Raw genomic sequence first — 23,915 nt, forward strand, 5'->3', positions numbered from 1 at the left:
TATATGTAAATAAATTAAATACGAAACGAGAATAAATTTAACATGAATTTTATTATAAATTTCCAGTTTAAAACACCAAGGAAGAAAGTAATATTATTTAAAGTATATATGAAGAATTAAAGGGTATTTAATTATTTAGTATTAATTTTTACTTGATTTTTTTTTGAATTGCAAACAATTCTATAACTTTTTAAAAATCAATTCAAAATAAATTTGTTTTTTTTTTTTTAATTAAAATGTTTGGTTTTCCTTTCAGTAGGAAAATTAATTTTTATTTCGTCTGAGTGTTTTTTTTTGTTGTTTATCAATATTCTATTGTATATAGAAAAATAATTTTGAGTAAAAAAAAAATTTGTTTTTTTGTATATTTTTTTGTTTTTTTTTTTTTTTTTTTTGAAAATGTAATAATAAACTCTTTCTTATTTAAGTAATTATACTTTATATTAAAAAAAAAATAACAGAAACAAAAATAAAAACATAATAAAAAATTAATTTTAAATTAAATAATTACATTTTTGTTAAATGAATTTATTTGGTAGTTTTGAAGGGGAACACATTGAATTACAAAAAAAAAAAAAAAATTACACATAGAATTAGATAAAAATTTACTTACCTTATTCGTTGAAGAGATTTCAGATGATCTAGGTGGATCTTCTGTTACCGGTTCATTAACGGGTATACGCTGTTCTTGTACACTTGCCAATCTTAAAAAAATTTTATAATCATATTGTATAAATTGTTTTGAAACAAAAAATACAGCAACATACATATATAGGATTCAATTTCAATTTCAACATCAGATCTATAAAGAAAACAAATTTTACTTACCTCTTCAATGTAACTAAAGTACCAGTCAATTTTTTACAACGTCTTAATGCCGATTCTAAACGATCTGGTTCCTCTTTAAGGAATTTTTCTTCTCTTACAACCTTTTCCATTTCATTTGATAAAATATTTCTTAATCCATTTTGTAATGCAGGGAATTTCATTTTAAGTTCAGCAACAGTTTTACTAAAAAAATTTTAAAACAATAAAAATAATAAAAAATTTAAAATGTGCCTGAATTTATGCAATATTTAACAATTTTTTACATATTTTTGTATTTTTATTATTAGTTGCATTTTATGCTAATAAATTTTTAATTTCCTTAACCGCATTTTAATTTTTATATAATATACTTAAATATAATACTATATACCTTGCTCTGCTCAATACTAATGCCATATCTTCAACAGCTGCCATATTAACTCTTGTTCTCCTATTAATCACTTCACCACGTAATCCTTCAACTGATGCCTCTAAATCACTTAAATCATTTTCCAAGCGTATTACTTCTTGTTTATATAATTCTTCTTCACGTGATATTCTAGTTTTTTCTTGATCACCTTGTCCCCAAAAATTACCGCTACCAGCTAATAATGTTGCACGAATTCTCATAAATGCATCTTTAATATCTTCTCTAACAGCAACTGCTTGTGCTTGTGATAATCTACGTAATGTTCTAACTTCCATTCTTAAATCTTTAGCTTTCTTTTGTAATCCTCTTAAATGATTATAAACTTCGGGTGCTAATGCTATATCAGGCCTGTAATTTGGATGTGTTTGTGCCAGGGCCAATGGTTTTGGAGGTGGTGGTGGTTTTAAACGATCTCTTTCTGCTTTTTATGTTGAAAAAATGAGATTTGGTTTTGGATGGAAAAGAAGAAGAAGAGAGAAAAAAGAGAAAAAAGAGAAAAAGAAAACAACAATAAGATGAAAAAAAAAGAAATAAAAAAAAAAAAGAAAATAAAAAATCATATATAAGCAATTTTTGATTTTTTTGTTTTTTATTGCAAAATATAAAATTAAATTACTTTCTTTTTTTGTTTTTTTTTTTTTTTCTTAATAATAATTATAGTATTTTGAAAAATGATAATGAGATTTTGTTTTTTTATGAGTGTTAAATTTTTGTACATAATTATATTTGTAAACATTTTGTTTTTTGAAAATCTTATCTATAAGAGTCACGAAAAAACATAGTGCAAAGATGTATATATATTATGGAGTTTTGAAAGTTTGCTTATAATTTTTATTTTAATATTCTTAAAATAAATTATTAGTTTAAAAAGATTAATATCATTTGAGTAAATTAATATCCATCCTTTAAGATATATATGTATGTGCAGATAGGTTAGATAACTATATGTATATATGCGGTTTTGTTTCATTTTTTTCTAAATACAACAATAATAAAATTGCTTTCTTATTTATTAATTTACTCAAAGAATAATTTGAATAAAAATATTTCTCAAATACCGAATGTAAGTATTTTTCATAAATTTTATCATTACCTTGGGATGAAGTACGAGGAAGAGTTGATGACTTTATTGCTGGTTTTGGTGGTTTCGAATCGGCTTTTTTTAATCATATATAATATATTTATAATAGCATACATACAAAGTTATGTATACGGTATATTTTGCAAAAATTTACGATTTCAATTTTAAAATTTTTGATGGTTTTTTTGTTTTTTTGATAAATAGCAATTGTGAAGTTGAAAAAAACACACGTGAAAATTGTAATTTTAATTTTTTTTTATTTTTTTTTTGTATTTTTGTTGATTTTTTGCAGCAGTGAAATAAAATAAAAGAAAATATTAAAAAAATTTTTTTTTTGTTTGTTTTTTTTTTTTTAATAAATTTTAATATATCAATTAATTTCATTTGAAATAAAATAGCCAAAAAATCTATAAAATTAATATTATTGCGAAAAATAAGCGTTCAAGCAAAAAACTTTTTTTTTTATTAGCGTTGAAAATAAAGTTTGTGCTATAAATATTTTGTTAAAACATTTTTTAAAATTGAGTTTTTGTGTGTTAAAATTTAAAATAAACATATTTGAAATATTGAAGAAATTAAGGAAAAAAAAGAAAAGGAATTATAATAATTGTTACAAACTTACATATTTTATATATGAATTATATAAATATAATGCCAAAATTGAAAACTTAACTAATATTTTGAATTATATATATATAAAAAATCGATGTTTTTGCAAATATTAATGAAAATATCGAAAAAATTTATTAAGGGAGTGGGGGGAATTAATTATACTAAATGATATTACAAATTATATTATTTAATATACATATAAGGATTATATGCCAAGTGTGTAAAAAAAATAAATGGGGGTATATTTAAATTAAGTATGTTTATACTGGGTTTATATATTAAATATATACAGGGTGTTTCGCAAAAATTATATTCACAAGGAAATTATATATCCAGAGAAATTGATCAAAGAATCAATCCCTGAAAATATTTGCCATATTATGCAAAACACCTTGTATTAAAATTCATTATGTACTTATAGTAAAAAATTAATGTAAAAATCATATTTATAAAAAAAATTAGTGTTTTTGTTTTTCTTATTTGTTTCTTAATGTTATATTTATTTTCAAAATATCAAACAAAATAATAACAATCATAATGTGGTAATAAAATTATCATACAATATTGAAAAAAATATATTTGTTGTATGTAGAAAATTAACACAAAACAAAAAAAAAAACAATAGAACATGCATTAACCATTTTAGCTTATAAAGTTACTCTAATATATAATTTTTTTTTTTTTTTATTTATTTATTCAATGTCTAAAGAGAATCACATAATATACTGATTCTCATTCTAAGACTATATAATGTCAAATTTGTAGATTTACAATGTAATAAAAAGTAATAAACTATCTATTTAATTTGACGATTTCATATACGTTAATACTAAATTTGTTTTATAATTTTAGATTTTTTTGCTTTTTAATTATCGGTTCATTTGATTGAGTTTTACTATAAGAAAGTGTTGAGTGATTCTATTCACATTACAAAAGGTCATTGGTTCACATTACAGTTTGGTTTATATCGATATGTAAAATTATATATAACACTCTTTTTGGAAACACTAAGGCCGGGTGTTGTTTAGTAATCAATTAGTCTTTGATTGCTAGAAATAATAGAAATTGGTCAAATGAGTTTTTTGCGCTATTGTACTCTCTGTCCAACCTTTAGTTTAGAGCTCATTAAAACATTTATAGTTAACACGGCCATTATATGAAGTCATTGTAAGGGATCCAAATGAAAGCAAATATGGTTTGTTAAGTTCGCTTGAAGAAGAACAAACAATTTATTCGTTCTTCCAAATTCGTTATCAAAATTAAGTTGACATAACATAAAATATACTAATTAAAATAATTTCTAAATGATGTTTTATATAACTCAAATAGGAAATTATGGAAACCAAATTAAATTTTTGAATTCTTCGATGTATAAGTTAATTAAAATATAATTGGAAATTGATCACATAATTTATTTTATTCAGGTCATAGAGGCTGAATGAGAAATTATTATTGTTTAATTATTTTATGATTTCGAATTCGAAATCATAATTAAGCACACGAATTACAATTTGATATGATGCTCACATTTGAGTTTGAATATAATTGTAATAAAAATGAAGATAATATATAAATACATTAATGATCTTTTGTTATTAGGAAAGAAGAAAAATCAATTTTGGTTGATTTTATTACTTTTATATTGTGATTTAACCAAATCATTTCTACTTCAAACTTATAAGTCTTTAAGTTATAAATTTAATTATTTTAATGTATAAATTTCAACAAAAACTATTCAGTATTAAATTTTATATTTCGTTTCAATAAAATACTTAAAGATTTAAAACTTAATATAAAAAAAAACATTATTTCCTATTTTATTCGTACTTTTTTTTTAATTAATTACTTATCTATAAATATACTTAAAAATTAAACAAATAACATAATTCAAAAAATTTTCCAATAATTTAAAATACAACAACCAAGCATTTTATATAATAATTAATAAAATATTATATGTATTTCAAATAACAACATTATTGTTAAAAAATTTTTTTTATATTAAAAGAATACAATAAATTAAAATATGAATATATTATAAAACAGAAAAAAAAATCAAATATACGAAAAAAAAAATTATTAAAATTTAAGCACTTCAAACAGCTGTAATTTTAAGTGAATGAGATTTACCAGCATGTTGCGGGCTATGAGATTTTGGCACACCTTGTATATCATCACTAAACGAAACTGATTTTTCAAACGACACAGATTTATCTAAAAGAAAAAAAATTCAAAATGAAGAAAAGAAAAATATTTTATATAATTAGAATTTTATTATTTTTTAATAAATTTTTTATTACAATTATAAAATTTTTAATATAATTTTTAATAAAATAATTTTATAAAAATATAACAATTATGATTTATGTTTTACATTTCCTAAATGTATATATATATATATATAATGCAAATTTTTATTATTAAATAACTTAAATAAATTTATTATTAATATTACTACTCTATATAATGGGAAATTTTGTTACAATGCAATTAACTTTCAATAGTTCTAAAACTCTATAAATTTTAGGTCAAATTTTATTCATAAATTAAACTCTTTAATTATTGAGTTAAGTTAATTCTAATTCTATTTACGAAATTAAACTCTATATTTACGAAAAACATATTTTTAACACATATTTTTTAAAGTAATTCAATAATTTTTGAGTATCACTTTTTCAAAATTAATTGAATTATTTTTCTGATAACATATTTCAAAAAGTGTTCATGTAGTTATTATGGTTTTTCTTATAAACTATAATGTTATTCTAAGGAACTAAAATATATGTATACTAAAAATTTAATTGTGATAATAGCACAGAGAAATTTTTTTTAGTATAACTCGTTTTTATTAAAGCATTAAAATGCACACCCAAATCTCAAAAACAATATAGAGAACACAAACAAAACATGAAAACACAATTCAATTTAATTTTTAATTTTATAATATAAAATTTATATTACCTACTTTGGTGGTTAGTATTGAATTTAAAAATTATTGATACTCATTCTTAACTCAAGCTATATATTGATATTTTGTTTTGATATCTTCAAGCACAAATTAATATAAAATATCTACGATCCGATTAATTATATTTTTTTTAATTCAAATATAATTTTGGAAATAATAATTTATAATAAAATTATATTCATAAATCTATGCAAATTATGTATTTTATGCAATTTTATTATCATTAAGCAAATTAAAGTAAAAAAAATTAAATAATATTTAAGAAGAATTTGAAAGCTGTCGCAGGCAATTATAAATATTATTAAATATTTGAATCAAATTTTACAGATTTCCATAAAATTTAAATCGACCTCCGGAATAACTGAATATTGAAAAGAAATATTTTTTTTAGATTTAAAGCATTATAAGATCACAATTTGACCTTTAGTGTACGAGGTGAAATTTTTAACAAATTCGTCGAGCATTTATTATAATAACTCTCTCCCAACTTCTCCGTAAGTGTATCCCTACGATAACAAAATTAACACTGAGTAAGAGAACATGAAACAGTATAAAAGTACAGAGAATATGCAAGAGCGAGAAAGAATTATATGAAAGTAATTACGAAAGAAAAGGCGGAAGGTGTTAAAATTTACTACTATCTCATCAGTTAAAGGTTAATAATACTGTATTATTAATATTAATACATTTTGTTAAGAACTTGCGACATGTCGTAGTAATATGAAGAGTCTTCTGTAAAATTAACTATATTTCACTAGTACTTCTTAATTATTGAAATATGTATTTTTATATTTATTTATTCACAATAAACAGTGTTAAACAGAAAACAGAAATTTTTATAAAAAGTTTGAAAATTTCTGTATATGCAGCCACTTTACGTACTGGATCCCGAGTGTGGCAGCATGGAAAATAGAATGAAGAATCAAAAAAAATGAAATGTTGTATTTTCGATCCTTTTATACGATGTTTTTGTTTGTATAGTTTCAGTTGCAGAAACGATGAGGGTACATTATGCTATATAATGGTGCTCGACTTTTTAAAATTGCAGAAACAAAAAAAAAAATAATAGCAAAAAACAAAAAATAAAGAAACTAAAAAAAAGCAATTAATTCAGCAAAATTAAGAAAAATTAAATAAAATTTTTTTTTTTAATTTTTTTCAAACTTACGACTCATGCTTTTTCCTAGTTTTGGTGGTTTTTCTCTAATATACAGTTCTTCTCCGGTTCCATTAGCTTTTATATTTTTTTTTTTTTGCAGGGGGAATAAATTTGATTTGATATGTTTTTTTTTTATTATTCAGATATTATACGTGTGATTTTTTTTATTTTGTATATTTGCAATATTTGTTAAATCCAATTACAGTTGGTGAAATAAAATAAATAAAAAAAAAAGAAACACGGTGGTTTGGTAAAATTATAAATTTACACTCTATTATAATTATTTTATACAAAACAATATTTTAAACACGTGTCGAATATTTGTGTATAATATATGTATATATATTAATATAAATCAATTTTATTTCAGAATTCATAAATTTTTTTTTAAATTTTTAATTTTTTCTATTTTAAAATATACATAAAATATTCTTTGTATACTTTTATTTATTTATATAATAATATAAATTTAAATTATAACATTAGCTATAGTAGCTATTCAAATAATTAGAAATATTACCGTTTCGTATATTATGCCTGTGTATATAGTTTATACAGTGATACACAGAAGACAATTTTTGTAATTACACAATACAATTATTTTTTTTTTAAGGGGCGATAGTAAGTATTAAGTTTTTTTATTTAAAATAGCACCGCTAAAAAAAAAGTATTTCTGTTGTATAATTATAAAAATTGTCTTCTGTATATCACTGTCAACTATATATCACTATAAACAATGACATTATTAAAATGGTTTAATTTTTTTTAATATAACTCTGACTTAGCAGACTCAAGAAAATTTTGTGAAAAACACTGGGAAATAAAAATTCCCAGTATTTTTTATTTTGTTACGGTCAACATTCAAAATTAATGTAACATTTTTCAAGTATATATTTATAAAATATTTTTAAATTTAAAATTAAATCCAATAGAAAAATTATTTGGTTTTATTTTCTTAAAAATATATTACTTTGATATTTAAAATTTTTTTCAAAATTTCAATATAATAATCACATTTTCGGAAAAATAATTGTTAATATTATTAAATAATATGATAAATATTAATTATTAGGAAAATGAAAAACAACATCTATATAGTGAATGTTCAATATGATATTGAAATATATTACAAAAAAATTATGACAATATTTATTGTAATAATGTTTAGAAATTAATTATATGTATATATATATATAATTTTTTTTAATAAAATAAAATTAAAATAAATTTTTAAATACAACATTAGATGATAATTTTTTTTACCCATAAAAAATTTATTTTAAACTTAAAGTATGTGTACAAGTATAATCATCAATTATCAATAATATTATAGCAATTTAATTTATAAAGTAATTTTTGCTATAAAAAATTTATAAGAAATAATAAACATGATTTAGATTAATTTTGTTCTTTAAGTTTAAAATTCATTAATATAATCATAGAAATTAAATTTAAAAAAATTAAAATAAAGAATTAAATATAAAAAATAGAAAATATTGAACTTAAAATTCATGAATTCTAAATATAAATTGATTTCATTAGAAATTTTGCATTTTGTGTATTTCTAATATATTTTTTTTTGTACATTATTATTAATTTTTTTTAATTTTCTATAATTTCATATAATATTATCAAATTAAATAAAAAAAATATGTTTTCTTTTGTTTTAATTTTACAAAAGAACTTTAATTGTAAAATTAATTTTGATTGATGCACTCACCTTGTATCGATGTAGAACTACCACTTGAATGACCATCCATATCATCAAGACCTACTATTTGTTTGGCATTTGATTTTTTTTTTTTCATTAATTATTTTTTTTTTGTTCAACCAAATTAACAGTGCACATATTGTTTCAAAAAAAAAAAAAAAATTTAAAATCCAATTTTTAATAAGAATTTTTTTTTATTTTGTTTTTAAAAATTTTTTCAAATAGTTCTTATATTTTTTATTATTTTCTCTTTTTTTCTCTCATATAAAACAGAAATACACACAAATATTACTTTTCACTTTCTAATGTCACCAGATATAAATAAAATATTGTAAATTAATAACAAAAGAAAAAAATTGACATTATCATAGAAAAATTAAACGGGGAAAATGAAATTTAAAGAAAACACTAATTAATATAAAAACATTTCAATATAACCAACAGAAAAAATATAACAACAAAAATCAAACAAAGTTAACTCACAAAAAATTTACGATGAAAGTATCTTTCATTCGGATATTCAAAAACACAATATCTTAATTATTATTTAAAAAAAAAAATAAATAATAAAATGTAGCAATACAAAATGTTTCATTAATAATGTAAAATGCATTTTATTATTATATTAAATACTTGAACGGCATTGAATTCGATAATTAATAACGATATTAAGAAACAATTTTATAATTAATAATGATTCGAAATATATAGGAATTACGAGTAAGATTATAAAGTTAAGAGGAGGAAATGAGCAGCATAATGTGGGTTGTGATTGACAGAAGATGATTTGTGTATTGATTTTAAGTAGAAAAAATTCCTTTATGCAAATGTTTACTTTTTTACGTTCTAAAATACGATCATCACTAACAATTCATTAACTCAATTTTGAATTACACTCACAGTTTACTAAGTTTTATGTGTTTTTAATCATTTATCTCACGCTATTTCACGTTGTAGTTTTTAAATAAACAATGTATGTATGTATGCTTGTTATTACCATTTTATGTGGAAGTAGTATAAAGAGATAAGGAAAGCACTTTTGTCAGAAAAGTGATTCTTTCTTTAATTTAAGTTTTTTTTTTATTTTTGACAATTATGTTTTTACGATATGTATTGTATTTTACGTTCTTACTTATTGTATTTGATAAATTTCTATTTAAACAAATATACTATAATTCTTATGATTTGAAATTTTTTTTTGATTTTTGACAATTATGTTTTTACGATATATATTTTACGTTCTTACTTATCGTATTTGGTAAATGACCATTTAAACAAATATATTATTTAAATTTAAATTTTTTTTTCAAAATTTGGACAATTATGTTTTTACGACATGTATTTTAAGGTCTCATTTATCGTATTCTTGATATATTGTTATTTGATTCACACAAATACACATTATTCGTTCGAATATTATAATTTAATAAAATTTAAAATCAATACACTTTTAATGTAAAAAAAATTGACATAAAATATAATACGAGTATAAAAAAAATATAATATTTAAATTTAAATTTTTTTTTCAAAAATAAAAGCAATTTTTCAAATTTCAACAAGTGTATATATATATATATATATATATAGTATATGTAATGTGCATTACTACTTTATAATTGAGTTAATATTTTACATGTTTCCCTTTTTTAATTAATTATAAATGAAAAACATAATATTTAAATTAAAAAAAAATTTAAACAAAAGTTATGTGATTTTAATTAAAAATATTATAAAAAAACAGAACAGTTAAATTAATGTATACGAAATAATAATAAAAATTAAACGTATATTTAAAAAAAATTACAATTTAACAAAAAAAAAGTAAAATAATTGAAAAAAAAAATAAATAAAATAAATAAATTTTTGTTTTTACTTTGAATTAAAAGTGAAATAAACAAATAAAATAAATAATGGAAATTCAACAAGGTGTGAAATAATAAGGTGTTGGTTATGGTGTTAAATAAGTTTAAATGTCATTGTTCAAAACATAATAAGTGTTGTTAAAATTTTGTAAGTACTAGTTGGTAGTTATACACATGTTAACATGTTAAAAAAAATAATACAAAATACAAAGAAAAATAATCAAAAATCCTAACATAACTTTGGTTATTCCAATGAAAGTGAAAATAAAAGTGATTATAATTGAAAAAAAAACGAAAAAATAAAATTAAATAATAGAAAAATAAAAACAAAAAATTTTTAAACTTTTATTTTATATAAAATAAAAAAAATGCTGTTAATTTTTTTCTCTGTGTATTGTTTTTTTTAACAAGAATTTTGTGTAAAGAAAGAAGAGATGATGTTAAATAGGGGAAATTGGGGAACGTCTATATATATGTATGTATAAAAATCTAAAACAAACATGTTTTTTATTTATATAATAGAAATGCGATGTTATCAATTGTTTTATATTCTGTCAAAAATGCATTTGAAATTTTTAATGGTTTTTGTATATAAAGTTTTTTTTTAAAGTAAGTTTTATGTACAGTAAAAGCTTGATTATTTTTATATCATAATCAAAATATATTGACGCAGTTCTTATGTAACATTATTTCGTATTTATTTACATTATTATGTACACTTTCAGGCCTGGCTTTGACTTATTCGGCGCCCTATGTAGTTTTCAAAATGTGCGCCTTCTCCTAGTACTTTCGTAATGGAAAAATTTGTTTTCCTGTTTTAAATTTTCCACAATATATTTCGAATATTTATTAATACTATTCGAAATACACAATATTTATATTGGGCATTTGATATTTTAACTTAATCACATATTGTCTTTAGACTTCAATAAGAAACCCTATATTTCATTTGAAAACTATCGAGCTTGTACTGTACTTATAATTAACTTATTTAACATATACATATAATCAAATAATTTAATCTCAATAATAATATGCATAAACTATATAACAACATAATAAAAAAGAACAGAAAACAAAAAAAAAGAAAAACATTTTTTTTTTCGTTTTTGCAAAAATCTAAAAAATTGAATATTACTTTTTGATTTTTTACAAAAAAATGCTGGTGATAGTGAACGAAAGTGATATTTTATTTTATGTATTATATTTCATATATATCTCCATATATTTATAATTATATATATATGTAAATATATTATATAATGTTATACATATATAATTTATTATTATAAATACTATAATTTTTTTTTCATATAATTTATTTATGTTTTTGCAATAAAATTTTCATTTTATATATTTTTTTTTATAAAATTAATCGAAATATTTCTCATAAAAAAAAAAAACAAAAATTTAAAATCCTTAAATGTATTTTTTTATTACTCACCTCGACATTGTCCTGGCACACCTAGAAAATTTGGATTTATAACACCAGCTGGATGAGCAATTATTTGTGGATTTTGATTAACCAATGCTTTTTGAACTAAACCAGTTAAATTTGCTAATTGCCTTTCCATATGCTCTACTCTAATTCTATGTAAGTCTTCAGGTCTAAAAAATTTGTACACATTTAAAAAAAAAATTAATTAAATAATTAAAACAACATAATTTCATTAAAAAACATATAAAAGTAAAAGAAAATAACCGGATATCAAAATATAAATAATTAATTGAGGGGAGAAAATATAAAAAAATTAAATAATTATTTATGCATTTAAAGAAAAAAAAAATAAAACGAAAATAGCAAAAAAAAGAAATTAAATGTGTGTATAATTGCTTAATTATAGTCTTTAAAAATTTTGTTGAATTTCGATTTTTCTGCTTTTTGCTCTTATTTTTTTTTTCATGAAAAATGATTTTATTATACAAACGAATTCATTGAATATATAGGTATTGAGGAGGGTGCGTTTATTATATATACATACCTAGTAATTTATAATTTATGAAAATGGAAATTTAATAAATTAATTTTTCAAGTGAAATTAATTTTATCATTAAACGATGTGTTGACACAACATTTTAAAATTAATGTGTACATGTATAACATTAGTAGCATAAAATAATTACTTTAATAATTTTATTCACATTTGTTTAGCAAAAATTTTTCAAAATTATATCAAACGAATTGCTTATACCAAGCATCAATTGTCATGCAAATTAATATTACATGAAAGAGTCAAAACAACCATCATTTAGACGCACAAAATGCAGTTATCAGATTGAATACCAAAATCGTCATTATCTTATGAAGGAGTATAGTTTATCTCTTAAATGAAAAGAATAATAATTTAATTTGGAAGAATTATCCTGCTTGATCGCATTCTTTTCCAATATTATTTTTTGTATGGTGTATTTTACGCTCACTCAAAATGAAAATTTTCAAAAAAAAAAAGTATATATACCTTAGCGCCATACCCTTATACATATTCAAGTATAATTCACACTTTTAAATTTAATTTTTATTTTATAAAAAAAGAGCGTATATTTTAAATGATTTTAAATTTTGATAGTAATGTTAAAAGGTTAATGAACTAAGTTTGTATGAATAATACAGAAAAAATATAGAAAAAACAAGATTTAAAATTGAATTATAAATTTTCACTTTCTTTATCGAAGAAGGGGTGATGAAAAGAAATCTTAAACGTTTTATTTCTATAATAAGAAAGAAAGCGTCATTGAAAGACATTGGAATCTTGCTAATTTTTGAAATATTATGGTAAAAATAAATTTTATGTGCTTTAGCCATAGCATATTTTTTATATATGGTCTGATAAATCTATTGTTTTAATATTGTTGTTGAAAAAATATAACAAAAGTTTGTACTTATGTACATACATATATGAAAAAAAATTTCGCACTAAAAATATTACTTTTTATTTTGAATTATTTAATAATAATGTCGTTTGTGATTATTTGAGTAGAAAAAAATTTTATAAATCTCAATGACAATATTAAGTGCAATATAGAGTAAAAATAACAATATGTTTTATATATACGTTTTCTTACTATATATTATTCTTGAACATAAGAAAAATTGTTTATGGTTCTATGATTTTACAGAGCAGAAAATTTGATTTATGAAAATAAACCCATAATAATCAAATTTATACATTTGTTATTTTATATAAAACAATGTGTTATATTTTTCCTCATATAAAGTGAAAATTAATAATTTTATTATCACCATAACACCATAACAATTTATTAAAGTGTTTTAGTTTCGCAACTTTAAAGAAAAATATTTTTTACAATACGAGACATAATTTCTTTGAAAAACAACATTTAAAATTTTTTAATAATTTGTCGCAGTTTCTATTAAACTTTCAATCGATCATGAGCGTGTATATTTAAAATCTTTAAAATGAATTTGTTATTTTTGTTTTAAAATAAATAAGAGCTAAAAATAGAGAAATGTGGAAAATTTTATTTTCACTTTACTATTTAATAGTAGTAATATTATGTGAAATTAATAATAATAATAAAAATCAGGATAATAATATTAATAGTGATAATGAAGATATCCTTAAAGAAGAATTAGAATATTTAAGTGAATTACCATTAAATGAATTAATTAAAATTCAAAAATCTTTAAATGATTTAAATATTCGAAATGATGAAAATAATATTAGAATTACTAAGAATAATAATGAAAATTTACAAAAAAATATTGAAAAATTAAATGATGATCCTGATAATATTGCTGCTGAATTTATTGATAGTGATGAAAATGATGATTTAATGGAATCAAGGGCTTTACCAATTAGTGGTCGAGATTTAACTTCATTACCACTTGTTGGTGGTGTTATTGAAAAATTTTTAAATAAAAGTTCTAAATTTAATTTTTTCGGTGGTGGAAAATATTATAGTCATAAAAATAATGATGGAGTAAGGAATAGTGTTGAAAGGTATTGATCGTTTTCCATATTTTTGAAGATTGAAAATTTTTAGAAAATAATAAAAAAAATAATTTTTTTTTTTTGAAAAGATCCTATGAACATGGGGAATATAATAAAGAACCATCAAAAATTGAAACAATATTTCAAATAAGTATAACTGGATTATCATTTTTAGCATTTGGTGGTTATTTACTTTGTATGATTGTTCAAGCTATAAAAAGTAAAGGTAAGAAAAATTTTTTTTCCCGGAATATAGAATTTATATTTTAATTCAAATCTAATTTATTATATATAAATAGGAACAACGTATTATCATCCTGCTACTACAGCTATAGGACAATTAAATCAAAATAATCAACCAATTAAAAGAATTAAGGTTTATAGACGTTCAAAAAGATCAACGACTGTAATAATAGGAAAAAATAGAAATATTAATAGACATAATACAAATAATATGAATTTTGAAGATAATATGAATATGTTAAGTTCAGCAGCACCAAGTCCAGATGATATGTACGGAATTTTAAGATTATTTGCTGAGGGATACGTTAAATTAATTGATAATTAATTTTTACGAGAATCTTAAAAAAATATCGAGAATTACGCTCAAAATGTGGAAAAACTGTTATAATAATTAGAATTCGAATAAACTGGGAATCAAAAATTAAAATTTTTTTTTATATTTGTGAAAAAATTTCGGAAAAATTTCGGAAATACTAGGTGCTACTTTAGTAAAAGCAATAAAATGTGTAATAATTAAATTTATTTTGTAAAAAAAATCAAAATTGAATGGACTAAAGCCACTTGTTTCATAGTAAAATAAGAAACAAAAAATTTTTATTAAAATAAAAAACAAATTAAAATTAAAAAAAAAAATTGTTTATTTTTTTTAAGTATGTTTTTTTTTTTTAATTACCTAGTAGGATCATAAAGTTGATTTGGATTTCTAGGGATACGACCACTCACTTTCATACCATATAAAGCATATTCATCTTCTGTCATTGCACCATCACTATATTATTTATATATATATATACAAATAAAGTAAATAGAAAGAAAGAGAAATAATTCAGAATTTATAGTAAATTGTATAAGTTGAATGAAAAACCACAAAAACAAAAAAAAAAAAGAAAAAACAAAATCATAATAAAATTTTAATCATCTATGTATATGCAATGTTTACTTACCATCTTTGCTCTTCTGTTATAATTGGAGCAATTGGAGCACCTCTAGTACCATATTGACTATAATAAGGCTCTTCATAAGCACCACGTGTACCTCTTTCAGGTGAACTTGTATATCCATCTGCTTAAAAAATTTTTTATAAATTTTTTTTTTTTATTTTGTTTATTTTTTTTTTGTGTTTGTATATTATAAAAAAATATAATAATGATATTAAGCAAAAATATAATGTAGGTACTCTACATATATAAATAATTATGTATATATGTACATATACATAAATTTATATAATAATAAAATTTTGTTACTATATTGTATAAGTACAAAATTTTGTTTACAAGTACATAAAAATAAAATATATCTGTATATTATGAAAGGATGAAAAATAATTAAGTATGTAGATTTTTTATGAATTATAATGGTTCTTTCTTCTTTTTTTATTATATAGTTTTTATTTTAGGGTATTTATTTTTATTAATTATGAAATTTTAATTTGGATTTTTCAATTATTATAATACTACATGATTTTTTTTTCATATAAACTACATGAATTTAATATTAAATTTCAAGTTTAAAAATATTACAGTAAAAATTCATTAGAATGTATATCAGTTATAACATAACAAAATGTCGGTTATAGCGAACAAAAACGATAACAAAGTTTGGTTCATATAATAAAGTGTCTGGAAAAATTAAATATCGATCTTAACGAAAAATTAGTTACAGGGAATTTTTTTGCTTTAGCGACATTTCTGTTAATATGGAAATAAAATTGGCTATAACGAATACTTCCGCTTAAACGACATCTGGTTTTTTACATATGTAGCTTCTTCGTATTCACTTCTTCGTAAAATTTTTTTTTTTTTTGGCAAGGCATTAAATGTTATTTATATTAAAATTTCATTTTCATTTTGATTTTAATTTGAAAAATATTTTAATTACTCTTCAATAATAAAAGTTGAAGAAAGAGTAATACATATTTTTTATTTGTATACCGGTTTGTATAACCGATTTCTACTGTATTACTGTACAAAATATCACCTAGCATAATAATAATTGTCGTTGTATATATGATATGAAAAACAATAATTAAATTTTTATAAAAAAAAAAAATTCATCATTTTGTATAATGAATTTAAATTTAAAGCTTCATCATCAAGGAAAACGTTACAAACAAATACAAAAGTTTAGAATAGAACACAAAAAATAAAAAAATCAAAGACAAACAAAACAACAACAAAATAAAAGGAACTTAATATAACAATATATTTTTTTATTTCTTTTATATAAACGAATTCAATTTGTTTTTTTTTTTTCGTTAAAACTACAAAAAACAGGACTATTACAAAAATTACAAGGAAATTACAATATTGTTTATTAGTATAACTAAATTAACTCAAAGATTAAAACGAACAATAATAAAACATTTGGTAATTTGTATTAATAAATATATATATATATGTAGGTGTAGTATTTATTGATTTATTTAATATTATATTAATTAATTTGAATGTACGATTATTATAATATAATTTTTTATACACATTTTGTGTTTAATATATGGTTGATGCAATATGCGGTTTTATTTCTATATAATTATGGTATTTTTAATTGTAAATTATTAAGGAATTAATAAATTAATTATATACCAGTATTAAGTGTATAGTGTGTGTTAAAATAGTTTATAAATAAATTTAATTATATATACATACTATTAAAAAATTACTGAATATTTGTTTACTAAATATCATAATTAAATTTACTATTATATTTATTTTTAAATTTTGCCATTTATGATTTGGGGGTTTTATATGAATAATCAATTAATTTATACAATAGGTAATTGCTATATTTTATATAAAGCTACAATTATGTTTAAGGTTTGATATAGTGAGTTTTTACAGTGCGGTATAACAATTTGTAGAACAGATATTTATTATATTTTATTTTAAAAGGAGTATTTATATGTCAAACTATTCTATAACTAGAAAAAATTTTTTACACATTTCAGTCAAAATGCACGTCATAAAAATGATAATATTGTAGCGATATAATTAATAATAATTAACAATATTTCGAGTGTCATAATTCCATTTGAAAAACACCTATTCTAAATTCTCTCATTACTTAAATTATCATTCTTATTCTCAATTTCCTTCATATATTTTGATTATTTCTTTTAGCAACATTTGGTAACTGTTATAGCGTATGTATAATAAGAAGAATATGTACATATATTACAGTTTATATACAATTTAAATGTTATACATAAGAATTTGCAATGTTAACACATATTAAATTAATAGAATCTCAGCATTTTTTATGTAGAGTAGTAGTACCTGATAATTTTGATTTAATAAAATAATCATCTTTTTTTTTAAATTTTAACAATATTTATGAGTTACATTGTAATACATTATTCATTTATTGTGATATATAATATATCGAATAATCTATGATATTTACAGCAGGTGTAATTGATTTTTTGCAATATTTGATGCAATATTATGTATAACTATATGTAATTGGAAAACAATAAAAGTCAACTCCATCTGAATGTCATGACTCCATGAATGTCATAAATTGGTATAATAAAAAATTATTAACTACATTAATATATGTAAAATTGTATTACTAATATGTTCCACTACAAAGACACTGAGAAAAATTTTTAATTAAAATTATGACAATAACTCAAGTAGAAAAAAGGCCTAGTAAGTTGTGAGTATTTTTCTCAGTTTTGTAAATTAATTTTCTAGCCGAGTTAATTACAATTCTTATTAGAGTAGAATTATTCGAGTGGAAATTAATCAAAACTCTGCAGTAAATTTATAGTGCGAATTATTTCATTTATTATGTAGCAACATTAAAGCATTTTTTTACACTATATTTTGTTTTTTTTTTTTGCTCGTGAGTGTATTTATAAAATACTTTTAACAGTATAAAATTTATTGTGCTTGTAAATAGTTTTGGTAAATTACTAAAAGTTCTTATTCAAAATTAAAATTATCTAATCAAAAATTGGAGGAATAAAACTTTAATTATATAAGCTTTTCTTGTACATAATATATAAGAATTTGTATGTAAAGAATGTGATATGTGTGTATTATAATCATATGTAATATAAATATGTTACGAGTAGTGGTTTGTAAAACAATTTGTTTTTGTATGATATTTGTACTTTTATAATTACAATAATATTATTAACGTATATATATATATATATCGTATAAGAAGGGCTATATTAGAAACTGCCTAAAATGAGTCTTAAAGCTATATATACATATCAACATACATATATAAAAGAGGTATTGTTTATATGTACGAATGTATGTATATATATGTTATTATAATTGAGAAGGAAAATGTAATCATAATGAAGTAAAAAAAAAATTTTTGTAAGAATGAAATGAAAACTTATAATGTATATGGAGAACTTTGCGTTTTTTTCTCTCTTATCCTATTATGTAAAAATGACAATGGAAAAAAACACAACAATAACAAAAAACAAAATAGCGAAAAACAAAAAAATAATGAAAAATAAAACGAGTAGAAAACAAGAAAACACAACTGGACACAATCACATAATTGAAAATAAAAAAGAACAAAAAACTGAAAAAAAAATTTGAGAAACGAAAAAGTTTTCTTATTTTTTATTTTGTTTCTTTTCGGTTGATTCTTGTAGTATTTTTTTTTTTTCGTTGTTTCTTTTATTTATTTGTTTTTTTTTTATATACCTGGGATACTGTAAAGCTGATCCGGAGGATAAGGGAATGGAGGTCCCATGCTACCCCTTGAGCCATATGATCTCAATGGTTTCGCTGGAGCTCCTATATATGTACATAGCACAGAGCACAAGAAAAAAAAAAAACAAAAAAAAATTTCAAATAAAAGTTGATGAAAAATTAAACCATAACGGAAAATCATAATAAAAAAAAAGACGAAAACAAAACGGGAAAAGAAACGAAAAAAATTGGAAAATTGGAAATGTTATAAAAAAAAAATTAAGAAAAAAAAAAAGCAAAACACACATATTTATTTCTTTTAATAATGATCGTAATATAATAATAAGAATAGTAATAGTTATATGTATAATAAAAATGTAGGTAATATATAAGTATAACAATAATAATAAAATATATGCGCATATGTGAAAAACCAAATTTTTTTTTTATTATAGAAAAAAAAACAAGAAAATAAGAAAAATATATAATGAACTTTATGTTTATATAACATAAAAAATTATATGAAATTATTTCCGAAAAAAAAAGAGAAAAGGATAAATAGATTTGCCTCAAAAATGCGACAATGCGAAAAGAAATAAATTTATTGTGGAAGCTAAAATATTGTGAATTATATAAAAAAATTTAATTATAAATTGATTTGCTTCGATATTTTTCAATAACAGGAATATGTTAACATAAATTTTTTAATATTGCCAGATTTCATTATATGTATTTTATATCCTTTAATTTCTTTTGAATTTTTTAAATAGTTGTAACCCTATTATGTGATTAATTTTTATTTGTAAGGAAGATGTAACTACAAGAGCATATTTATGAAAATTTATATGTATTATTTGATTTCTATGTAATGTTTCGAAATTATAATTTTCAAGGAATTTGAGAAATTTTTTTCTGCCCCCTAAAAGTATGCAAAATTTCCTTCTGTTTTAATTTGTTTTTTCAATAATTTTTCCAACTTGCAAGGGAAGGGGATTGTTTAAAATTTTTAAATGGTATATAGCTTATGAGAAAAACTTACATGTTTCTGAATTTTTAAGACTATAAATTTTAACGGAGTTAATTTAAAATTTTATTTTCGTTTAGTTTATTATATTGGAGGTCCCCAACTCCAATATAAACTCAAAGATACATAAAAGAAAGAGTATTGTATGTAATCAATAAATTTCGTCAACATTGTATTATTTTGACATCAATATTTTTTATTATAAAATAGCATACTAACAATATAACAGATAAAAATTTGTCGTTATATTTCACTATGATTGCATAATAAGTAATTATATGATTTAATAACTCTTTAATTAAAAATATTGAATGAGTAAAATATCTATTGGTTATTTTAATTATCGTCCAGAATTTATTCATATTTGAAAAATATTTCCACCTATATACTCGAGCATTAAGTCACAAAAAAAAAAAGAACAAAAACTAATAATCGATTAAGAAAATTTGTAGTTTTTTTTTGTATTGTATTATGGGTATACACGAATAGCTAGTTGGTTTGAACTAAATATTTAAAAAAATTTTTTTTTAATTATAGCTAAATATGTAGAACATTTAAAAAATGTGTAATTTGTTAAGATTAAAGGAAGTCTTGTACGATTTTTTATTTTTTATGTTTCCCATTCATAAAATACGAGTAGCAATATTTTTGTGTATTCTGAATAATTACTTAAGAACGATTAAAATTTAGTGACTCAAATTAACAATTTCCTACATAATTGCAAAACAATTTACGCATAATATTCAATATTTATTTATTGTTTTTTACAATATTTAATTATTATATTAGCAATAATTAAATCCATTAAAATAATTACAACTATTGGGTTGAAAATTTACCGTTGTTTTCGTAATATTGCATCAATAAAATCAAGACATTTTATTATTAAGAGTCACTTCAATTATATTTTTGAAACGCCTAATTATGTATGATGAATTCGCTAAACTTCTTTGCGTATTCGACAAAAAATTGAGCGAATGAAAATACTATGTTACAAATGCGCATTGTTTTTAAAAGCATAAACAGTGTTTGTATTGTATAATGATCTACTAAATAGAACAAATCTTTACAGAATACCAAATACTAATTGTATTTGGTATTCTGTAATAATTCGCCTATCGAAATACTAATATTGGCGAATTCGCTATACATAATGATGCTTTTAGGCTGCTTTTAGGCTTGTCATAAAATAAACAGACCTACAACATATTTGTTATGTGGCATCTTTAAGTCAAATTTCATCCTATCACTCACTTTATAATAAAGAGGATGAGAAAGTGAATTAAGTTCAATTCTAAAATTAAAAAAAAAAAACTTAATACTTAATTAAAATATTTATATTAATTTATGGGTACAAGAACGCTTCATTTTCGTTTCACGCGTACGTAGAAAGAAAGCATTTATTTAAATAAATACACTCAAAAAAATTATACTTAAAAAAGTTTAAATATAATTAAGAGATCCTTTATATATGCTTATATTTTTTGATAATTTCGTGAATATGCAGAATAACATCAACCAAAAAAAAAAAAAATCAAAAAAAACAAATAGGAAAAAAATTTTAAAGAATTTTTTTTAGCGTTTTCATACATTTTTTTTTTATTTGTAAATTATGCGAATAAAGTGAAAAAAGTTTATATACTTAATCTTAAATATCATTTTTATTTGTATATATATAAGACGTGTATTAAAAAATATAAAAAATATATATATATATATATAAAATTGCCAGTTTTCTAAAATAATCATGCAGAAAAAAAAAGAATTTGAAAAACCATGGGGAAGAAAACTAAAAACATTTTCACTGAATTTTTAATTCAACAATATACACCATACCACTTTGATATTTTATGATGAAATTAAAAAGTAAAACAAAGAACCAAAGTAATTTATAATCATCAAAATAGCATAAAAAAAAAAAACTTTTTTAAAACTATAAACTATCAAAAAAACTTGGAACTCTTATACTTAACATAATTAACTCACTAACATTTAATATTTATATATAAAAATGTATGTGCGTGTAGAAGAGCGGGAGGAAATTTATATATGAGGAGAAATTATGGTAGTAGCTTTATAATTTAATAGGAAAAAATAAAAAGTTTTCTTTATGATTATATGTTATTTTTTTTAAGCATTACGTATAATTTAGCTATACAAACAAATTTAAGAAGTTTTTTCTATTCATTTTTTTTGTTCCTTCAGTTAAAGAAAAAAAAAAAAAAGGGGATATGGAATGCATTAAGTTTTTCAAAAAAAAAAAAATAATTAATTATAGTCGCTTTTACTTTCTTTTAGTTTTATTTGTGCACTTATGTAATATTTTAATTTTTATGCAGTATTCATTAAAATATATTAAAATTTGAGTATAACATTGAAATTTTCTGATTTAAGAGAGAAAAATGTTTAAATTTTAAAATATTGTTTGAAGTGATAATATTTTTGTTTAAGAGAATTCTAAAATAACTCAAATACGCGAGCTCTGTAGCTTTTATGTATGAAATTCTATATTAATTCCATGTTAATCATGTTACTAAATCCGAAATTTATACTTAAACAGATGAGGATTTAATCAGAATTTAATTATGACCGTAATTCATGACATTTAATCGTAAACCTTTAAATGGTAAGGGATTAAAATGCGGTGATTGAAAGGCATAAATTTCTGTTCTGTTGTTTTCGAGAAAATATTGTGGTTTCTTAAGCGTAGCAAATATAAGAATTTCGAAATACACAAACAAAATTTCGTGTGCAAATTAATTTTAATTAAAATTAAATTGAGAATTTAAAATTTTAATTTATCGTTTTTATATTCCGGCGCTTTTATTCAGTTTGCTATGAAAATTATTCACTTCACTAACAGAGAAAATTAAATTTGGTTCAGAAATGCGTCCTTATTTCGCTTGTTTATTTTGGGAATTCATTAATAATAAATTTTTAATAATAATAATGTAATTATAGTTACTAAGTTTAATTAAATTAATCATACTGCATAAATGTAGGTATTTTTAATGAAATTAAATTATAAATTTTTTAAAAATTTTCTTTCAACTTTAATACGAAGTTTTAATATTCGATTATCTCTTGTAATCAAGTATTGAAGTAACATAAATCATTTACATATATATATATAGATCCCCTATAAATTATTTATATTTTCAGCATATAATAACAATGTAATGCATCTTTAGTTGAAAAACTATCAAACTATCATCGTTTTGTATATAGGTAGCTTACATAAGTGCAGTACATGAAAAGGATATAATATAGTAGAAGAAGAAATTTTGTTTATTTTTCGAGAATACGCAAATTAAAAAAAAATTGTGTTTTTTTTTCAATGCACATTTAAAATTAAATTTTAATTAAAGGATCTTATTAAAAACATGAAAATAACAACAACA

General features: G+C 20.7%; 1 protein-coding gene across 20 annotated transcripts in view; it reads right to left on the reverse strand.

Annotated features, from left to right (window-relative positions):
• Window positions 1–23,915, reverse strand: part of LOC129618456 (uncharacterized) — a 260,920-nt gene that overhangs the window by 13,642 nt on the left and 223,363 nt on the right. For 7 of the 20 annotated variants that reach the window (XM_055533216.1, XM_055533211.1, XM_055533217.1 and 4 more), the window contains 11 exons: window positions 19,503–19,595; window positions 15,771–15,891; window positions 15,500–15,595; window positions 12,075–12,238; window positions 8,778–8,831; window positions 7,067–7,132; window positions 5,061–5,144; window positions 2,331–2,393; window positions 1,199–1,658; window positions 829–1,011; window positions 614–704 (listed from right to left, as the gene is read on the reverse strand). In XM_055533216.1, coding sequence (XP_055389191.1) covers window positions 614–704; window positions 829–1,011; window positions 1,199–1,658; window positions 2,331–2,393; window positions 5,061–5,144; window positions 7,067–7,132; window positions 8,778–8,831; window positions 12,075–12,238; window positions 15,500–15,595; window positions 15,771–15,891; window positions 19,503–19,595 — 1,475 coding nt within the window. The remainder of the gene's footprint in view (window positions 1–613; window positions 705–828; window positions 1,012–1,198; window positions 1,659–2,330; window positions 2,394–5,060; window positions 5,145–7,066; window positions 7,133–8,777; window positions 8,832–12,074; window positions 12,239–15,499; window positions 15,596–15,770; window positions 15,892–19,502; window positions 19,596–23,915) is intronic. The other 13 variants (XM_055533212.1, XM_055533215.1, XM_055533214.1 and 10 more) reach the window with 13 other exon arrangements.

The sequence above is a fragment of the Condylostylus longicornis genome, unplaced genomic scaffold, assembly GCF_029603195.1.
Source record: "Condylostylus longicornis isolate FDR11 unplaced genomic scaffold, ASM2960319v2 ptg000006l, whole genome shotgun sequence".
In the NCBI taxonomy this organism is placed as follows: Eukaryota; Metazoa; Arthropoda; class Insecta; order Diptera; family Dolichopodidae; genus Condylostylus; species Condylostylus longicornis.